The 16,404-nt window shown below is 41.4% G+C and overlaps 1 protein-coding gene across 2 annotated transcripts in view; it reads left to right on the plus strand.

The window, feature by feature from the left end:
- The window catches only part of CSMD1 (CUB and Sushi multiple domains 1), a 1,607,858-nt gene that overhangs the window by 1,460,384 nt on the left and 131,070 nt on the right, over positions 1–16,404 (plus strand). For both annotated transcript variants that reach the window (XM_074329288.2, XM_074329289.2), the window contains exons 41-42: positions 3,807–4,016; positions 13,552–13,740. In XM_074329288.2, the coding sequence (XP_074185389.2) occupies positions 3,807–4,016; positions 13,552–13,740 (399 nt within the window). The remainder of the gene's footprint in view (positions 1–3,806; positions 4,017–13,551; positions 13,741–16,404) is intronic.

Here is a 16,404-nt window from a genome sequence, read left to right on the forward strand (position 1 = left end):
GACGGGGGGCTGCTCTTGTCTCAGCTGTGAGCGGAGCTGCTCTCTCAGTTACCGCTGGTGTGAATTTGCACCAGTTACTAAAACGTACTTAAAACTCCACTTCCTTATCTTTAAAATAAATACAGTAGAAGATCCTTCTCCCGGGCTCTTCTGAATTAATGCAAATGCCTGACACGGAGAAGGCATTGTTGACTGTTAACAGCTTTCAGTAGCTGAACCACACTCACTGACGATGTTATGCTGTTTTCTTTCCTTTCCACACAGTTGAGTTGCTGTTTCTTGTGTGTTTTGGCGTGAGCCCAATTAGCTCAGAATTTGTCTCTATTGTTTTGAAAATTTCTAAAGGCCTAGTTAATAGATAGATATTCAACCGAGTTTTTCCTGCTTTACCAATTACCTTTTATATTTACAAACCTCTGCACTAGTATTGCACACCAGCTGTCCTAAATGACCTTGCCTTAGGACCAGCTAGAAGCTACAGAGGGTATAAGAGATTCTTTAGAATATTGCCTGAATTCTAAAACTATTATCTCTTTTGCCATATGTTATTTTTATACACGGAAGATGCAAAATAGAGCAATTACCACTCACAAGTTCTGTCACCCAAAAAACGAGGATTTAACTCTCTGAAGTCACGGTCTTATTACTATTCAAAGTTTTGTCCAAGTCCAAAGTCAAAAATCCTTTTACTGACACTTTTCGATGTGTAATAACAGTCGGATGAGAATGTATATACTGTGTCAATTCCTCCAAAGATGGGTGTTCAGATTAGTTTTCTTGTTGTAAAAACCCATTTTCTGCAGTATCCCAGGAGATAATAAAAGGATAACTCGGTTATGCTCATTATTTTAATCCCCTCATTTTGGCTTGAAGATGTCAAATTGGACAGAATTCGTGGAAAATTCGATAGCTAAATAATTCCATCTTAAAGCAGATTAGAGTCCGGCTCTATTCTATCTCCTGATGTGTATGAGGATGTTTGATATGTGGCCGGATACTTTATCCTGCTTAAAATGCTAATTTTGTTCATAATATTTCACTTGCCATAATTCCATTCCCATTTCAAGTTTAATTCCAAATCAGTGAAAAGCCCCTACTTTTGAGATTTTGCCATCTTTCTTTCTTTTTTCTTTTTCTTTTTTTTTGATCTCCTTTCTGTCTTTCATTCCTTTCTGGAATGTGTCATTCTCTGCATTTCAAAGTGTAATCTGAGTAAACACATCTGACGTCTGCATACCAGTAGGAAATGAGCACTTAAGCTCTTTCCCTGCTATTTGACTTTATACCCCAAAAGTGAAAAATGTTTTAAGTGATCTGACCTTGTCCTAGTGTCACATTCTGTCTGGTACTTTTTGGACATAAGTAAAAATGTCAGTAATTCAGTAGCTGTTTTGGTTGTTTTCACGTCCGCTCTGCGTTCTACCCCATGGGGACAAGTGTGAGGGGTATTCAGGAAACTGCTGACCCCGGGGGTTTAGTGCACTGACACACTGACACACGAACTCACACAAGATTTGTTAGTACAGTTAATTAATAACAGAACCTTTTAAATTAGATTTGTGGACCATGCTACAAAAATAAAACTATTTTTAATTCAGCCATTGGTGAGGAAATAAATCGATACTGCTGTGTAGCTTTCCAAATGGTGGAGTAGCTCACTGTCACCTCAGTGTGGAGGGGACAGTTCAGAACTGAGGGACAAAGAGAGCCACTAGGCTGCCCTTCCTTTCTCCTTTCTTCCCTCTTTTCCTCCTTCCCTCCTCTCTCTCTCTCTCTCTCTCTCTCTCCCCCCCTCCCCCTCCCTCCTTCCGTCCCTCCCTCCTGCTTCCACATTTCCTCTGACCACACATATTCACTGCACTTTAGAGGAAGATCAGTAAGTCATTGATGGTCCTTCAATGAAGAGAAGTATTTGACATTTTAGATGTTGACAGACTTGTTCCATATTGGTCGTATATTGTACCTGATGTTGGAATGGCCAAGACTGCCTCAGACTGGGACATGCCATCCGTGGCTGCTGCCGTGCCACAGTGCACACGTGTGGATGATGTGCGTGGATTTCATGACTCATTCTACAATGAGTCTCGATGTTGGCTGACTTGTTAAAGGTCTTTCGGCACCAGCTGTTTCTTCTGCTCTTTGCTTCCCTGGCCACTTGCTAGAGGCTCCCACGTTCAACTTCCTTCCATTCTTCTTCAAACCTGGGCTGAACAAACTTAATACCAGGCAGTTTTCTCCCGGAAGAATTGGAGTATTGTTCCCATCATGAGATTGCCCGCTCTGGTCTAGCACATTTACATGCTAAGCCACAAAAAGGGAAGGCTTTGCCCATCAGAGGTTGGTGGAAACATGACTGGCCCTCCCTTGCTGCAGGGGCCATAACACCCAGCATTTCTGAGCACCAGTTTCCTCTCCTGAACATGACGATGACGATAATGGCCTTGCTAGGGAATTGGGAGAAGCAGGTTGGTTGGTAAGTTGGATCCCAGCTTGGCAGTTGGCCTCACACAATGCCCACCTACAGAGGGCGTCACTTACTCTCCTGCTCCTCCTCACAGAATGTTCTCCATCATTGATGAAATTAGTTGTTTCAGATGAGTTGACATTTTATGGAGTACCTTTAGTTTTTCTGTTTTCCCTACAACCCTGTACATGAGGTTTTCTTCTTCCTTTTTTGCCTTGGCTTTTGATAATTCGGTTTTCCATCAAAACCTAAGTAGATATGTTTGCTTTACATTTTCTCTGCATTTATACTTCAGTAAAGTAACCCATTAAGCATTATCATTAGTTTCCCAAACCTAGGAAATATGTATCAAATAGATTAGATGGAAAGTAAAAATAAGCTCTTCCTATCTGTCAAGAGCACAAAGTCAAGCTTCTCTGCTATGCTGGGAGAATAATCTGTAACAGCTATTAAAATTCTCACTTTAGACTTTACAAAACCAAATTAATTGCACGGATTTATGCGAATGCGGATGCCTTTGGAATTCTATCTAAGCCATTGAAATGAATAAAATATATCAGGCACAGTAGTTAAATAAATTTTCAAATATGCAGCAGTGCTACAGCAGAGGCCTGCATGACTCGGACTGTGCCTTTCTGCTAAATGACCAGCTGGGGCTTATCTTACCCACATCAACGTGACACCACTGACATCACCGTTTGGACAGTCGTTTGGCATGTTGGCCTGTGCCGGGCTCTTAAACTGAATTATGAGACTTATCTTGGGGTTTCTTGCAAACATCAGCGACTCGCTTTCTATGCAGAATACAATCAAAAGAATCACTTGCTAAACTAACAGATCTCTGGGCAGTGGTCTGACCATTTAACAGCCACGTTTCAAGTTTGTTCCATTTACGTTTGGACATCTGTTGGCTCCTCCCTTGATAAAGCTGTAATTTAACTTATGGATGATTTGACATACAATTATGTACAACCTTGTGTTTATAGTTGTAATAATTGTAACAGCAGCTGGACAAAATCATGGCCACATGTGTCAGTACCAGTCAACATTCTAAGAATCATACCTGTATGTCGCTGTAATACAACGCTGGTAATATTCACACTTTACAAGTTGACTCGGGAACATTAATTACATGGATAAAGGCCACAGAGCTTGTAGGCAGAGGTGAAACTGAACCCAGGTCTGTTGTAACCCAAAATGTGTGTTCTCCTGCACAATGACTGTTCTGCCTCCTAGAGAGAGATTATCTGGGGAGACTCACCAAATTATAATCACTTTTGATAAACGTTGATTTTATAAATTTTGATATTAACTTTCATTTCTTTGCCATATTTTTTCATAGGTGCACATATTCAATTTCTGAATTTTTCTACTGAAGCTAATCACGACTACCTGGAAATCCAGAATGGACCTCACCACACCAGCCCTATTATCGGGCAGTTTAGTGGCAGCGATGTCCCATCCGCATTGCTGAGCACAACGCACGAAACCCGCATCCACTTTTACAGCGACCATTCGCAAAACCGGCAAGGATTTAAGCTTGCTTACCAAGGTAAGGAATTACGTTTAAATTGTATCGAGATGTGAACCTCCCTAATTGGCTGAAACCTTCTGCAGTGGGAATAACTCTGGTGGAATTCTGTTTGCTGATTAGAAGTGCAGCCCCCCCTTTCCTTTTCCAGGGAGTGCGGATACACAGGGCGTAGTCAGCGCCACTGCTCCCCCGCCCTCCCCACCTCCGCTCCCCTCTCCCCTGCTCCCAAGGGTCCTGGCCCTTCCTCTCTCATGCTCCCTGGTGGCTATTACCATGTGCCTTCCAAGCCACCTGGCTTCATCATCACATAGACCCTCATTTGTCACTGTGTCTTCTGAGGCACTTGTAGGAGGTTCCTTTGGGACCACAGTGTAGGGAGTCCGCTCCTAATGGAAGTGGGTCTGGCAGTGTTGCTTGTGTACTTAGGCCTTGTCTCAGCCTAAAACAGTGGCGATAGGGACTCTTCAAGTCATGTTCAAATTATGCCAGAAAAGTAATTCAGTGAATGAACTTCATCCTTTTTTAAACCATCAACAGATCTCTAGGAAAAGTTTAACTCAACCATTATCATAATGTTTTCGACATGTAAAAAAGTTCAAAATTTTCATTTGTAAAACAAATAATTTAGCTGGTCTTTTCTTGAGTATTGTTAAATCAAACTTAAAATGTCAAAGGTAAGGCCTTATTTTTTTTACCATGGCTAAATCGTTTGTTTTCTTTCAATTCATAGTCTGCTTTCAAATGTAGAGCTTTAATATGTAATTAGTGGAAGAGCATAGTATTTTGAGTTGAACTTCTAGACATTGTTACCTACATTGTTACTATAAATTTAGATTTTCAGAATTTGGGTCTCTTAAAATAGGAATTCAGATAGGAGGGAAAAGAGAGGGACATAAAGGCTGGCCCAGTGGTGACGTGACAGGAGACGTTGCCAGAATTTCTCTCTGCGCACACTGTGTCTTTCATTCCTCACATCCCCTGTCCCTCCCTCTCAGCAAACAGTGTCTCTTCCTCCCTGAAAGGCACTCCGTTCACACACAGACAAGTACACCCAGGGACAGCTTCCCCGACACATCTGTCTGCACAGGGGTCAGCCTGGGCCTTCCAGCCTTTTCTCCTTTCAGAATGGAAGGTTGCGTCCTCTGCTGAAAGCCATTCCAATCCGTGCTCTAGGCTCTGGGGACGTTTCTTTCCACTCAGTCAGGCATCGTGGTGGGAACTGCCTTCTCTTTGTTGCATCTCCAGCTGCTACTTCTCTACTAGACCTTACCACGTAGTGTTTCAAGTCATATACAGAAATCTCTCTCTCTCTCTCTCTCTCTCTCTCTCTCTCTCTCTCTCTCTCTCACACACACACACACACACACACACACACACACACACACTGCTATTTATATGCAAGTTTAATGTACCTTTGACCCTTATCTTTCTTCAGCTTCCACTTTATAAGAAACATTGTGGAGGAATTATCTCCCCCGACAGTCTCAGTTGCTGCCCCCTCCCTCACTGCCCTTCCCCACTAAGGGGTAGCTGTGGCACACCCTTCAGTGGACACAGTCTCCATTTCAGAGTCTGTCATGTCACTGAATGCCCTGGGCCAGCTCCACGTCTCATGTGTCTTCGTAGCTTTCAGGACCACTGTCGCTCCTTCTGGCTCGACAACCTTTCGCCTTGGCTTTGGAACAACAGGGTCTCTGGGTTACGCGTCTGCCTCACTGAGAACACTTACCGTTAGTCACTCAGTTAATCACTTAGGACGCCGTTTGTCTGAGGTATCCTGTCTATTCTCTGACTGCCCCGGCCAGGTCGGCTCTCCCCATTGGGGAATGGTTTGGGCCTGATTGCCTGAGAAGGGGGAAGAGGATTCTGCACAGATTGTAGGACTGAAGATTTTCTGGATTTTTTTGCACCTGCATCTAGCTTTACACAGGATCAGTTGTGTTCCCAGAGGGTGTTGTTTAAATATGTAAATCTTCCTTAAGGTGTTTATTCAAATTCAGGTTTTGAAAATGAATACAAGCTAAGGGCTGGAGGGTTTTTAAGAGCTGGGGTCAGGGTAAGGGACAGAGTCTGAGTCTACAAAGCTAGAGAGCCTCTCATCTCCAGGAAAAGAGGGAAGTAGATTTCCCAGTTGGAGTCCATTAAAGCCCAGCTCCTGCCCCCTCACAGGACCTGTGGGTCGGAACATTCTATCCTGATGACTGCATTTCAGAGAGATGGCTCCCAGGTCCTTCAGAAAGACAATCCTGGGCTGTAAAACTGGCAAGAGCCTTTTTAAAAGATTTACATCTCAAAGGGTCAGAGAAAAAATTGACAAGGACGAGTTTTCTAAGATAAATGCTCTAAGAAAAGGGCAGTGAGCAGCTCAGAGTCTGGAGGCAGCCTGGCCGGACTGTTTTGCTCATAAACCTCAGTCATCAGGAGAGGTCCAGGGGTGACTTTTGCCAGCACTGGGTACTGGCCAGGTGATGGCAAAGCCAACCATTTTGTGACTCCTTTTGCCTTTTCCTCTTGTTGACATAAGAAACATCCAAACCTGTAGAGAATTCTAAGAGTTGATTTGAGCCAAACTGATGACAGTTGCCGGGAAGCAAAATCTCAATAGATTGAGAAAATGCTCTGGAGAAGAGCAGTTTTGCAGTTAATTGTATGCATTAGAATCAAAGAAGGAGACGTAAGGAGGGAAACTTCAAATCCATTGGTGGTAAATGAAGGGGTGGGAGAGAGCAAAGCGGGGAAATATCTGTGATTGGATAAAAAGTAACATGGAGAGACACATACTTTTACATTGGTGGGTACAGGATAGTTAATAATTATCACAGCACAGAGATGGTATTTGGGGACAAGATAACCATGAGGGGTTCTGCTGTCTGTGCTCTGGTGTGGTGGGTGTGCCCTGAGGGGACTGGAAAAGAGAATTACTCTGACATTTCAAAGGTATGTTATTCTTATCTTAGCTGCAAAAGGTCAATAGACAGACTTCACTTCAGGTAAAGACTGACCTTCGTCAGGGAAGCCGCAGGCCAAGGATGTGACTGCCCGCCGTGACCCGCTACTAGTTAGGGGTTTTAACGTTCAGACCATCCTGTGTGGTTACTTTCAGTGTCTGGGTTTGTGCTAGCCACCCCTGAGCTCGCCAGGTGTAGTACGTGGCCCCTTTCTCCTCCACACTCTTGTCACCAGGTGGTCCAAGGATGTCTGTCACACCTGCTCTGTCAGGTCTGCAATCAGACTACAAGTGGGAGAGGGGAGAGCTTCCTCTGGAGCTCCATCCATGCAGAGCGGAAGAAACCCACTCAGTAACCACCCTTGGCTGAAACCATCTAGGAAATGTAATTCGTTTTCAATCAGGGCACACTCGTCTCCCAAAGGAAATGAGGGCTCGGGCTCTGTTCCTGAGGATGAAGGAAGGGCACTCTGAGTAGCAGTGTGCAGGAACGATGCAAACTGTCCTGTGCTCCACGTTCCTATTCCACCTATCCTCTGAAGGCCAATTTTACATCTGAAGTCTTTCCTAGTAGACATTGTCAGCTGATAAGACAAAGAACTCAGTCACATTTCAGACTTCTGGATTCAATTTGAAATCAATTCCAGATACTTGGAATATTTCAAAGGGAAAGATTCCCAATTCATTTGAAAGACGTGTAGGGGAGGAAAATTTTTCCTCTACCCTTGTGGGTTCTTTTGGCTGGTTTGTTAATAAATTAACATAAGGGAGATTAACGGGAGAAAAATAAATTTAATTATGGATGTACAGGGCCCCATAAGCGTATAAGACCACAGGCGTCAGGCAGTTGAGGCTTATGTGCCACCTGAGCTAAGGAGAAGGGGCTTCTAGAGGGGGGATTGAATTCACAAAACCATAACAAGAGCAGGTGTTTGGTGATTAATTAGACATTTGTGCCCCATACAGGTAGGTCATTCAGACAAAAACTCATCTCTGGCAGTAGCTCTCTTTCTGGGCCAGGCCCTCCAACTAAATTTGTTTAGGTAGGTAAAGGAGAGGTAAAATTTTTCCTTGAGACTACTGGGTCTTGATTGACTTCTGCTCAAAATAGTCCACACACCAGAGTGGCACATTCTGGGGAGACTCGTTCTGAAACCCTTTAAAAATAGACATAAAACCACAGAGTTTTACATGTGGGAAAACAAACTCCTAGTAATCATAGTTCTGATATGAAATATGTCTCAACAACAACAACAACAAAAAACTACAATATTTTGGGTGCTTTCTTTTCATTGTGGAACTTCAGTCACTCCTGTTGCTTGTTTTGCCGTGGTACATTTATAATATGTATACATAGGAAGGATTATTTGCTGAAATGCTACATCTCTCAAGTAACTGTCTAGGTCTGATAAGTTCAAACTACCAAAAGATATGGTTTAGAGTCAAATCAGCTTATGATTCGAACACACCCTTCTTTTATTAGGTTGGTGCAAAAGTAATTGTGGTTTTTACAATTTTCTTTTTTATTTAACCTTTTAAACTGTAATTACTTTTGCACCAACCTAATATTTTGTCACCATCTGACTGTGTGTTCAACTTAAAATTTGAATAATATTTTTTTCTAAATTCTATGCTTCTCTTTTATATTTCTGTAACCTGGTTCCCACCCCTTCCCTATTCTTACTGAAGTGTGTTTCTTAAAGTATGAACATTTTACTCAGATCACCATTTTAGACTTAGTTTATCTATTGTATGCTCCATAGTTTAATTGGCATAATCTCAGTATCAGACTCAATAAAAAACATACATAATTATACATCTCAGACCATAAACTGCCAAGTAAGTGGTCTGTCTCAGCTGACTCTGAGAGCATTGAAGTCGCCCTCATTTTGAATATCTTTTTTTTTTTTTTTTTTTTTTAAGCTTTTATTGGGGAAGGGGAATAGGACTTTATTGGGGAACAGTGTGTACACTTCCAGGACTTTTTTCCAAGTCAAGTTGTTGTCCTTTCTGTCTTAGTTGTGGAGGGCGCAGCTCAGCTCCAGGTCCAGTCGCCATTGCTAGTTGGGTGGGGCGCAGCCCACCATCCCTTGCAGGAGTTGAACCAGCAACCTTGTGGTTGAGAGGACACATTACAACCAACTGAGACATCTGGGAGCTCAGCGGCAGCTCAGCTCAAGGTGCCATGTTCAATCTTAGTTGCAGGGGGCGCTGCCCACCATCTCTTGCGGGAGTTGAGGAATTGAACTGGCAACCTTGTGGTTGAGAGCCCACTGGCCCATGTGGGAATCGAACCGCAGCCTTCGGAGTTAGGAGCATGGAGCTCTAACTGCCTGAGCCACCAGGGTGGCCCCATTTTGAATATCTTAATACTGTATTCAAAATTTGACCTTTTTTTCTTCTTGACATTGCAAAAGTCAAAAATCCCCATCAGGCGATCACATTGTAAGGTATCTAAATGTCTAATCACCGTGCCGTACACCTGAAATGAATATAATATTATACTAAAACTGTAATTGGAAAATAAATTATTTTTAAAAAGAGTTTATAATTTTTAAGACTATAATACATCTCAATAACAATATGAGGTTAAAAAAATATTCCCATGAGAGTATTGTTTGCCATGTATTTTTGTTGTTGTTGATGTTTTGCCTTGCAGGTTTATTATTATTAGTTTCAGGTGTACAAAGCAACGTACTACTTAGACATTTACACCCCTCACAAAGTGATAAGCCCCCTCCCCCATCCACTACCCCGCTGACATCCTATGTAGCTGTTAGAATTCCATTGACTCTATTCCTTATGCTGTGCTCCACATCCCGTACACACATTTGAAGAAAGGAAAAAACTATTAAAGTTGTAATATATACCAATAACAAAAGGTGATGACAAGTCATGTATATACATTTTTCCGCACCCCCGGTATATATTTAATAATTATAATTGACATTCAATATTATTCTACTTCAGCTTCAGGTGTACAGCGCAGTGGTCAGGCATCTACACAGTCTATGACGTGATCCCCTGATAAGTACAGTGACCATCTGGCACCCATGATCTTCAGCCCTGCAGTTTTGAAACTGTATTTTATCTTACATGACTTCTCACCTCCATAATTCAAATTTATTTTGTTTTACTTCTCTTGATATTGCCCAGATAGGCATATTAAGGCCACATGTACATAGTTCCAAGAGTTACTGAGTAGTTCAATCCAAAAAAAAAAAAAAAAAGGAAAAACACAAACAATTTATGTAGGAATCATCTGGACCACAGGTCATAAAGTTACTGTGGTTGGCTTGCAAAATACTAACCTTTTTGAAATTGTCAATTTTTGGAATTAGATTTCATATGAAATACCCATACATCCACTTTCCTTTTGTTCTCTTGCATTGACAGAATCTGGAAACATTTGGCCTGCATTCACCTTGGGGACAGTCCCCTGAAGTGTCAGAGTGACAGCACCTTTCGGAATTGGAAGGCATTGACTTCCAAAGTTCCCTTCAGCTCCCTGCCAGCTGTGGTCATGGATGCTGCATAGGCATTTGGACTTGGGAGCCCTCATTTAGGCCAACCATCTGGTTGGTTCAGTGAATGTTTTATTTACTTGACTCCTGAGTCTAAGTATTCACGTTAAAAAAAAATCCCTAAACAATGTTTTTTGTTATAAGCAATTAATTTGCTATCATTGAGAGATATAAAAATAAATGAAATAAAAAAAGAACAATAACCTGAGTTTTAGTGTTCAGGATATCAGTTCTGACACAGATGGTACTTAATTAGATAGTTTCTCAGTGTTTGTCATTTTACAAAATTTATAAATTGGCAAAATGACACAACTCTGATTTGTATGTCACATCAAAATTCCTAGGTTCCACTTGAGATTTATAAGTTAAGCTTATAATTAATAACTCATAAGAAGGTGCATAAATCATGCAGAAAATTCTTGTCATTCTCAGGGATGTCTGTGTTGCACCTCTTATTCTTAAACCTTGTCATTTATTTATGGCCACATGAAGGTCAAAAACATTACTAGTAGATGCAGCTGTCTTGAAGTTAAATGACTTATGCAGAACTGGAGAAATGGAAGATGAAGAACTGTGTTGAGTAAAATCAAGTTCATGTACCTCATTTCTAAGTCAAGAACTAGAAAATGGATGGAGGTATGAAGATATTTATCAACTAATTAGATACCAGTTAGTCAGAAATATAATGGATATTAGAAAGATGACTACATGGCTCCATTGGCTGTCACATCAACACCTATAATTTAAACGCTTGATGCAAATATCACTTGAGGTTGATAGATGTGAATAACAGGTATCTTCCTAGAGACAAACAAAGGATTCCCTTGTAAAAGATAAAATTCTGTGTGCTACCCTACTCTTGTGATATTGATATGGGCTTATTTGTACTTAGATTTTTCCATAGTATTTGTATTAGTATTAGATTTTTCTCATAGTATTTTTCATAGAAATTTTGGCAGATTAAGAATTTTAGTGACTTTCTTTTCCTTTTGATTTTTGTAGTTTGACATTTGGAGAAATTGGATATTTGTCTTCCTTCCTCTCTTTCTCCCTCCTTCCCTCTTTCTTACATTATAAAGCTTAATTGTTCAATGCTGAAAAATTTAATAATTTTAAGTGCTTCAACTATAGGAAGTAAAAGTGTCTTCCTTTTTTTCAACATTCCCATTGTGGCTTTCCTTTTGCTATGTGTGTGAGGTACCATTTAAAACACATACACACACACACAAAAACAAAACAAAACAAAACAAAAACCTAATAAAATCTGTGAAATCTGCTTATTCATTCATGCAATCAGAAAACTGTTGCATTTTTAGTGAATTGGGTCTATGAGAAAATAGGCTCCGGTCGGTAGGCCAGTGTTTTCCCTTTAGACCAAGAAGGAATTAAACCGCCTTCTCTGTGCAATGAGCAACTGAAGAATTCCTCCTAACTGATTGTGTAAGCACACTCACTGGCCCTTATAGACTCGGACATAATGTGTGCAGGAAATTGATGAGCTTCTGAAACAGTCTCTCTTTCTCCTTTCCACGTGGTATTCCAAGCTGACTAGAAGAACAGGGCAGAGCCTCACTCCGTCCTTCCCCACCTGTCTGCGGCCATGGATCAAGCCCTCAACATGAGGCTCTGTAAAGAAGCCTGTTGCACATGAAAATGCTTGAAACCATGGACAGCAAACAGTCCTATTGATTCCTGTCCCACTTAGGGAACGTTTTTTGAGATGGAGGAAGTGCCTATACTGGCTGTTCATGGTCTAGACTCTTAGAGACCAGGGTCCAAATCCTAAATGGTGGCCAGTTTCCTCCCTGCAGATGATGTGAGTTTGCTTTTCCTTTATGGGGTTGCTGAAAGTTCAGAGACCTATTTCTCTGAACCCAAAGCCTAGACAATACATGTCAGCTGATATGTCTCTGGGGTGACAGTGCCTCCAGATGTCCCGTTTAGAGCGGCTGCTTGCTTCTTGCTCAGTCCTGAAGGAAGCAGGTTCTGAGTCTGACGTGGGAGTACGCCGTCTCAGTGAGTCTAACTGTTGGGTCTAAATCAAAGTTTCTTCAAGATATAAAAGCTCCCGTACAAAAGGACGACGGGCACTTTAATCGTTGGTTGGTCCAAGCACAGGGCACAATTGTAGCTGCAATTATGAGCAAGCAGTTTGGCCGACCACCCCCAGCAGAGACTTCAGGGAGCCCACAAAACATGCCATCGGCTGCAAGCTCAGCAGTCACACCAGGTGAGGCAGCAGTAGCTCTCGGATCACGGAGTGCACATAACCCATGGCGAACCCTTAGGCAGACCACCTACCTTCACAGTGCGGACCAGGGTCATCCCTGTTACCAAGAAAGGTGGTGAGCGTCCTAGTCAGTAAAATGAAAGGTCCAATCTGGGAAACCAGCCACCTGGCGTGTCTAACTGAGGACTAGCATAGGCTCCTAGGACCCCACATTGATTTTGTAAGTGCTTGAGGGGGGCTTACAAGTTGTGCTCAGTGTAGACATTGATGCAAACTGCAGCCTCTTCTCCCTGCAACAAGGCAGTGAGTCACGTGTGTGTGTGTGTGTGTGTGTGTGTGTGTGTGTGTGTGTGTGAGTGAGGTCTGTGTGTGTGCCTGTGTCTGTGTGTGTGTGCCTGTGTGTGTATGTGTGAGTGAGGTCTGTGTGTGTGCCTTTGTGTGTGTGTGCCTGTGTGTGTGTACCGGTTAAAGGCTGTCTCACGTGATGCTTCTCAGGACCTGTTTCCCTGGCCTTGTTTAGAATGCACTGTGATAGTTGATGCTTCATTGATTGTACTGATACCCAGAAACACAGCTAAACCATGAGCGGAAGGAGTCTGCAAAGGACGAAGAGGTGACTTGGGACGTGGTGTGATTGCTGCTTCTCCACGGACACTGGCAATACATTTTTGATAGTTGTTTTTTTCCTGGGCCTGACCTGCCCAGTTAGGAACTGATAATTTATTACAGCACCTTTTAGTCCACACTTATATTGAGAAAATTCCTCGTAAGAAGCCGTATGTGACTATATTCCTCCTCTAAATTGCAGATGAACTTCTTATCTGTGAGCTTGACTCTGTCTGTTTATTTTAGCCTATGAACTACAGAACTGCCCAGACCCACCGCCTTTCCAGAACGGGTACATGATCAACTCCGATTACAGTGTGGGGCAATCGATATCTTTCGAGTGTTCTCCTGGGTACGTTTTAATTGGCCACCCAGTCCTCACCTGTCAGCATGGGATCAACAGGAACTGGAACCACCCTTTCCCAAGATGTGATGGTAGGTTAGTTGTTCTCCTTGGGAGCGATTTCTTTTTTCATGTATATAATGGTGCATTAAATATAAACGTATTCGAGAATTCATTAATTTGTTCAACAAGTATTTATTGGAATATATTATGTTAAATTCATTCTACTTAGTAGTCAGGAATATATCATATGCCAGCAAGTTTTAAAAAATGAACAAATAGGTCTTGCCCTCAAAAAAATTACAAGAGTAACAAAATAATAAACCCAAATATTTATTAAGCAAAATCAGATGCAAGCAGGTGGTTTTAATGAGTTGCAGGTACAGAAGATGGTATTTCCTTGGACGGTGATTGGGGAAATCTTCATGACGGGAGCAGTATTTATCTTTACATTGGGGCCATCGCATTGTGAGGGTCGAGGGGAAAAGGATGCTTATTAATTTTAGCCCAGATATTTTTATTGCCTACCTTTTACAATAGTCGATTGTATATTGCTTTTGTATTTCAGAAAACTGATTTCATTTTTGTAGTGGGCCTTGTAGCATGCATATCGTTTGCTACTCCAACGTACAGACCCCCCAGGTAGAAGAGATGGGATAAGCAAAGACATAGTAGGGACCGTCTTAGGTAGAATGAGGTAGTGAAGTTCAGTAGGTGATGGCTTTCCTGGGAGACATTGGAATTGGGCAGAGGTGACTGGGCAATCAGGGTTCATGGAATGCCCCCATTCTGATCAGGGGTCATTTATTTAAAGCTTCCGTCTGGCTACTTGATATTTATGATAACTTTGAAATTTTTGCAATGTCAAGTTAAAATATATAGACAAAGTACTCTGTTTATGAAGAATGCATATGAAACAGATCATTACTGCAAACCCAATATTTTACCATTCTTTTTACAGTAGCTTTGAATGAAAAAATAATGAAATTACCAACTAGTGGATGTTTGAAAATGTTAAGTACCTCTGTCCCAGGGAGAAAAAGGAAATGGTGTCTATATGTGTTTGAATTCCTACTGAAGAAGTAAAACAAAAAAATAAAAAAAGAAGAAAAAGATGGATTTCTTAAATCATATCTTTAACCTGTATTTTCTGTTCTGTATTATCATAAAAATAACTATAGAAAAACTTTCCTACATTAAAAAATATCTTAGTCTAATACAAATTTAATAATTTAAAATTAATAACAGTGTAATACAAATTTAAAACAACATTTTAAAATTATTTTATAAAACTAAGACTAAAAGTTGCGTATCAGGTATATTTTATTAAAACACTTAAAAAAACCTTTCATACACTATTGTTCATTAAAAATTCATACATTTACATGTATAAATTACTTTGAATTGTCAGGATTAAAACCTTTCTTTATTTGTAATTTTGCCTGAATCCTTTGTATTCATATATAAATGGCAGACTTCTTGGCTTAATATAAAAAAGTGGAATCACTTATTTGATTAGATTTCATTGCTTTTTCAAGTCCAGTTTTCCAACGTGGAAATAACTGGTGGCTTAGAATTATTTTGTCAGTATGAAGATAACAAAATACATCTTTTCTGATGGAGCTTAAAGGCGAGGCTATCTTTTGTAACTACCCCATGACACTACCCAGAATTGGCCAAACTACCCGGCTCAGGTTCCCAGGCTCCCTGCATGATGTGAAAGTTTGGGGACGGCCCGCCCAGAACTCCCTTGAGGTGGGACACATCACTGCACGGACTCAGGGAACTCACTAAGCTGTTACACTCAAGGCTGTGGTTTATAACAGGGAAAGGACGTGTTAAAATCACCCAAGGTGAAACATGGGTGGAGGTGTCTGGGAAGATGCGTGGCTCTCAGAAGTGACATGTGACAATTTGCACTGAGCACTGCCCTCCTGGGAGAATCACCTCGGCGCTTTACTGGGGTTCCGCTACGTGGGCATGACGGCTGGATTGTCCAGTGGTTGTTATCAGCTTCTAGACCGACTGATACCCTGTGACAACCCAAAGGCACATCCTAAATCATGGGGCTGAATTCTGGGGCAGCCAGTCCCATGCTGGGACCAATGGGGCGGCCAGCCCTGTGCTGAGACCACAGGGGGCGTCCAGACGTGTGCAGGGACCACCGGGGGTGGACAGCCCCCACATGAAACAAAGACAATCCTATCAAGTATGCTATAAATTACTATAAATTCCCTCCCAGAACCCAGGCCAGATGTCAGACCTTTTGGCAAGGTCAAATTATTTACTACACAGATATTTTTATATCTCTCTTCATATCTATAATTTCATAGAATAAAAAAGCAAAATGTAAGATTCATGCAAAATCATATCATAATGTAAATTTTCTAAGCACCATCCAATGTATGTTTAAATATTCTCCATATTGGATTAAATTAAAAAATAAGCAGAGGGTTTTATTTTAAAATAAAAATTATTTTATCATAAAAGGTTGTATTTCCAAAGAGATGTAATAAAAGGAGTTCTTTTCTCCTGAGGATGACGGTCTGTTCCGATGGCTATTCATGTTCACGGAGACGACACTTAAGCCCTCACAGGACACAGAACACTGGATAGTCCAGTGTCCTGCCCTGAGATGTCTTGTATGAACCCAGAGTGGTCTGTGGTTTCAGATTTATGGTTGGCATCCAAGGCAAGTATACTGAAAAACCACCTTCAAAGGTCCAGCCCTGTAGCCTTCAGAAGAATCTCAAAAA

The sequence above is a fragment of the Rhinolophus sinicus genome, chromosome 16 (assembly GCF_057876585.1).
Source record: "Rhinolophus sinicus isolate RSI-liver-muscle chromosome 16, RSI-T2T, whole genome shotgun sequence".
NCBI lineage: Eukaryota > Metazoa > Chordata > Mammalia > Chiroptera > Rhinolophidae > Rhinolophus > Rhinolophus sinicus.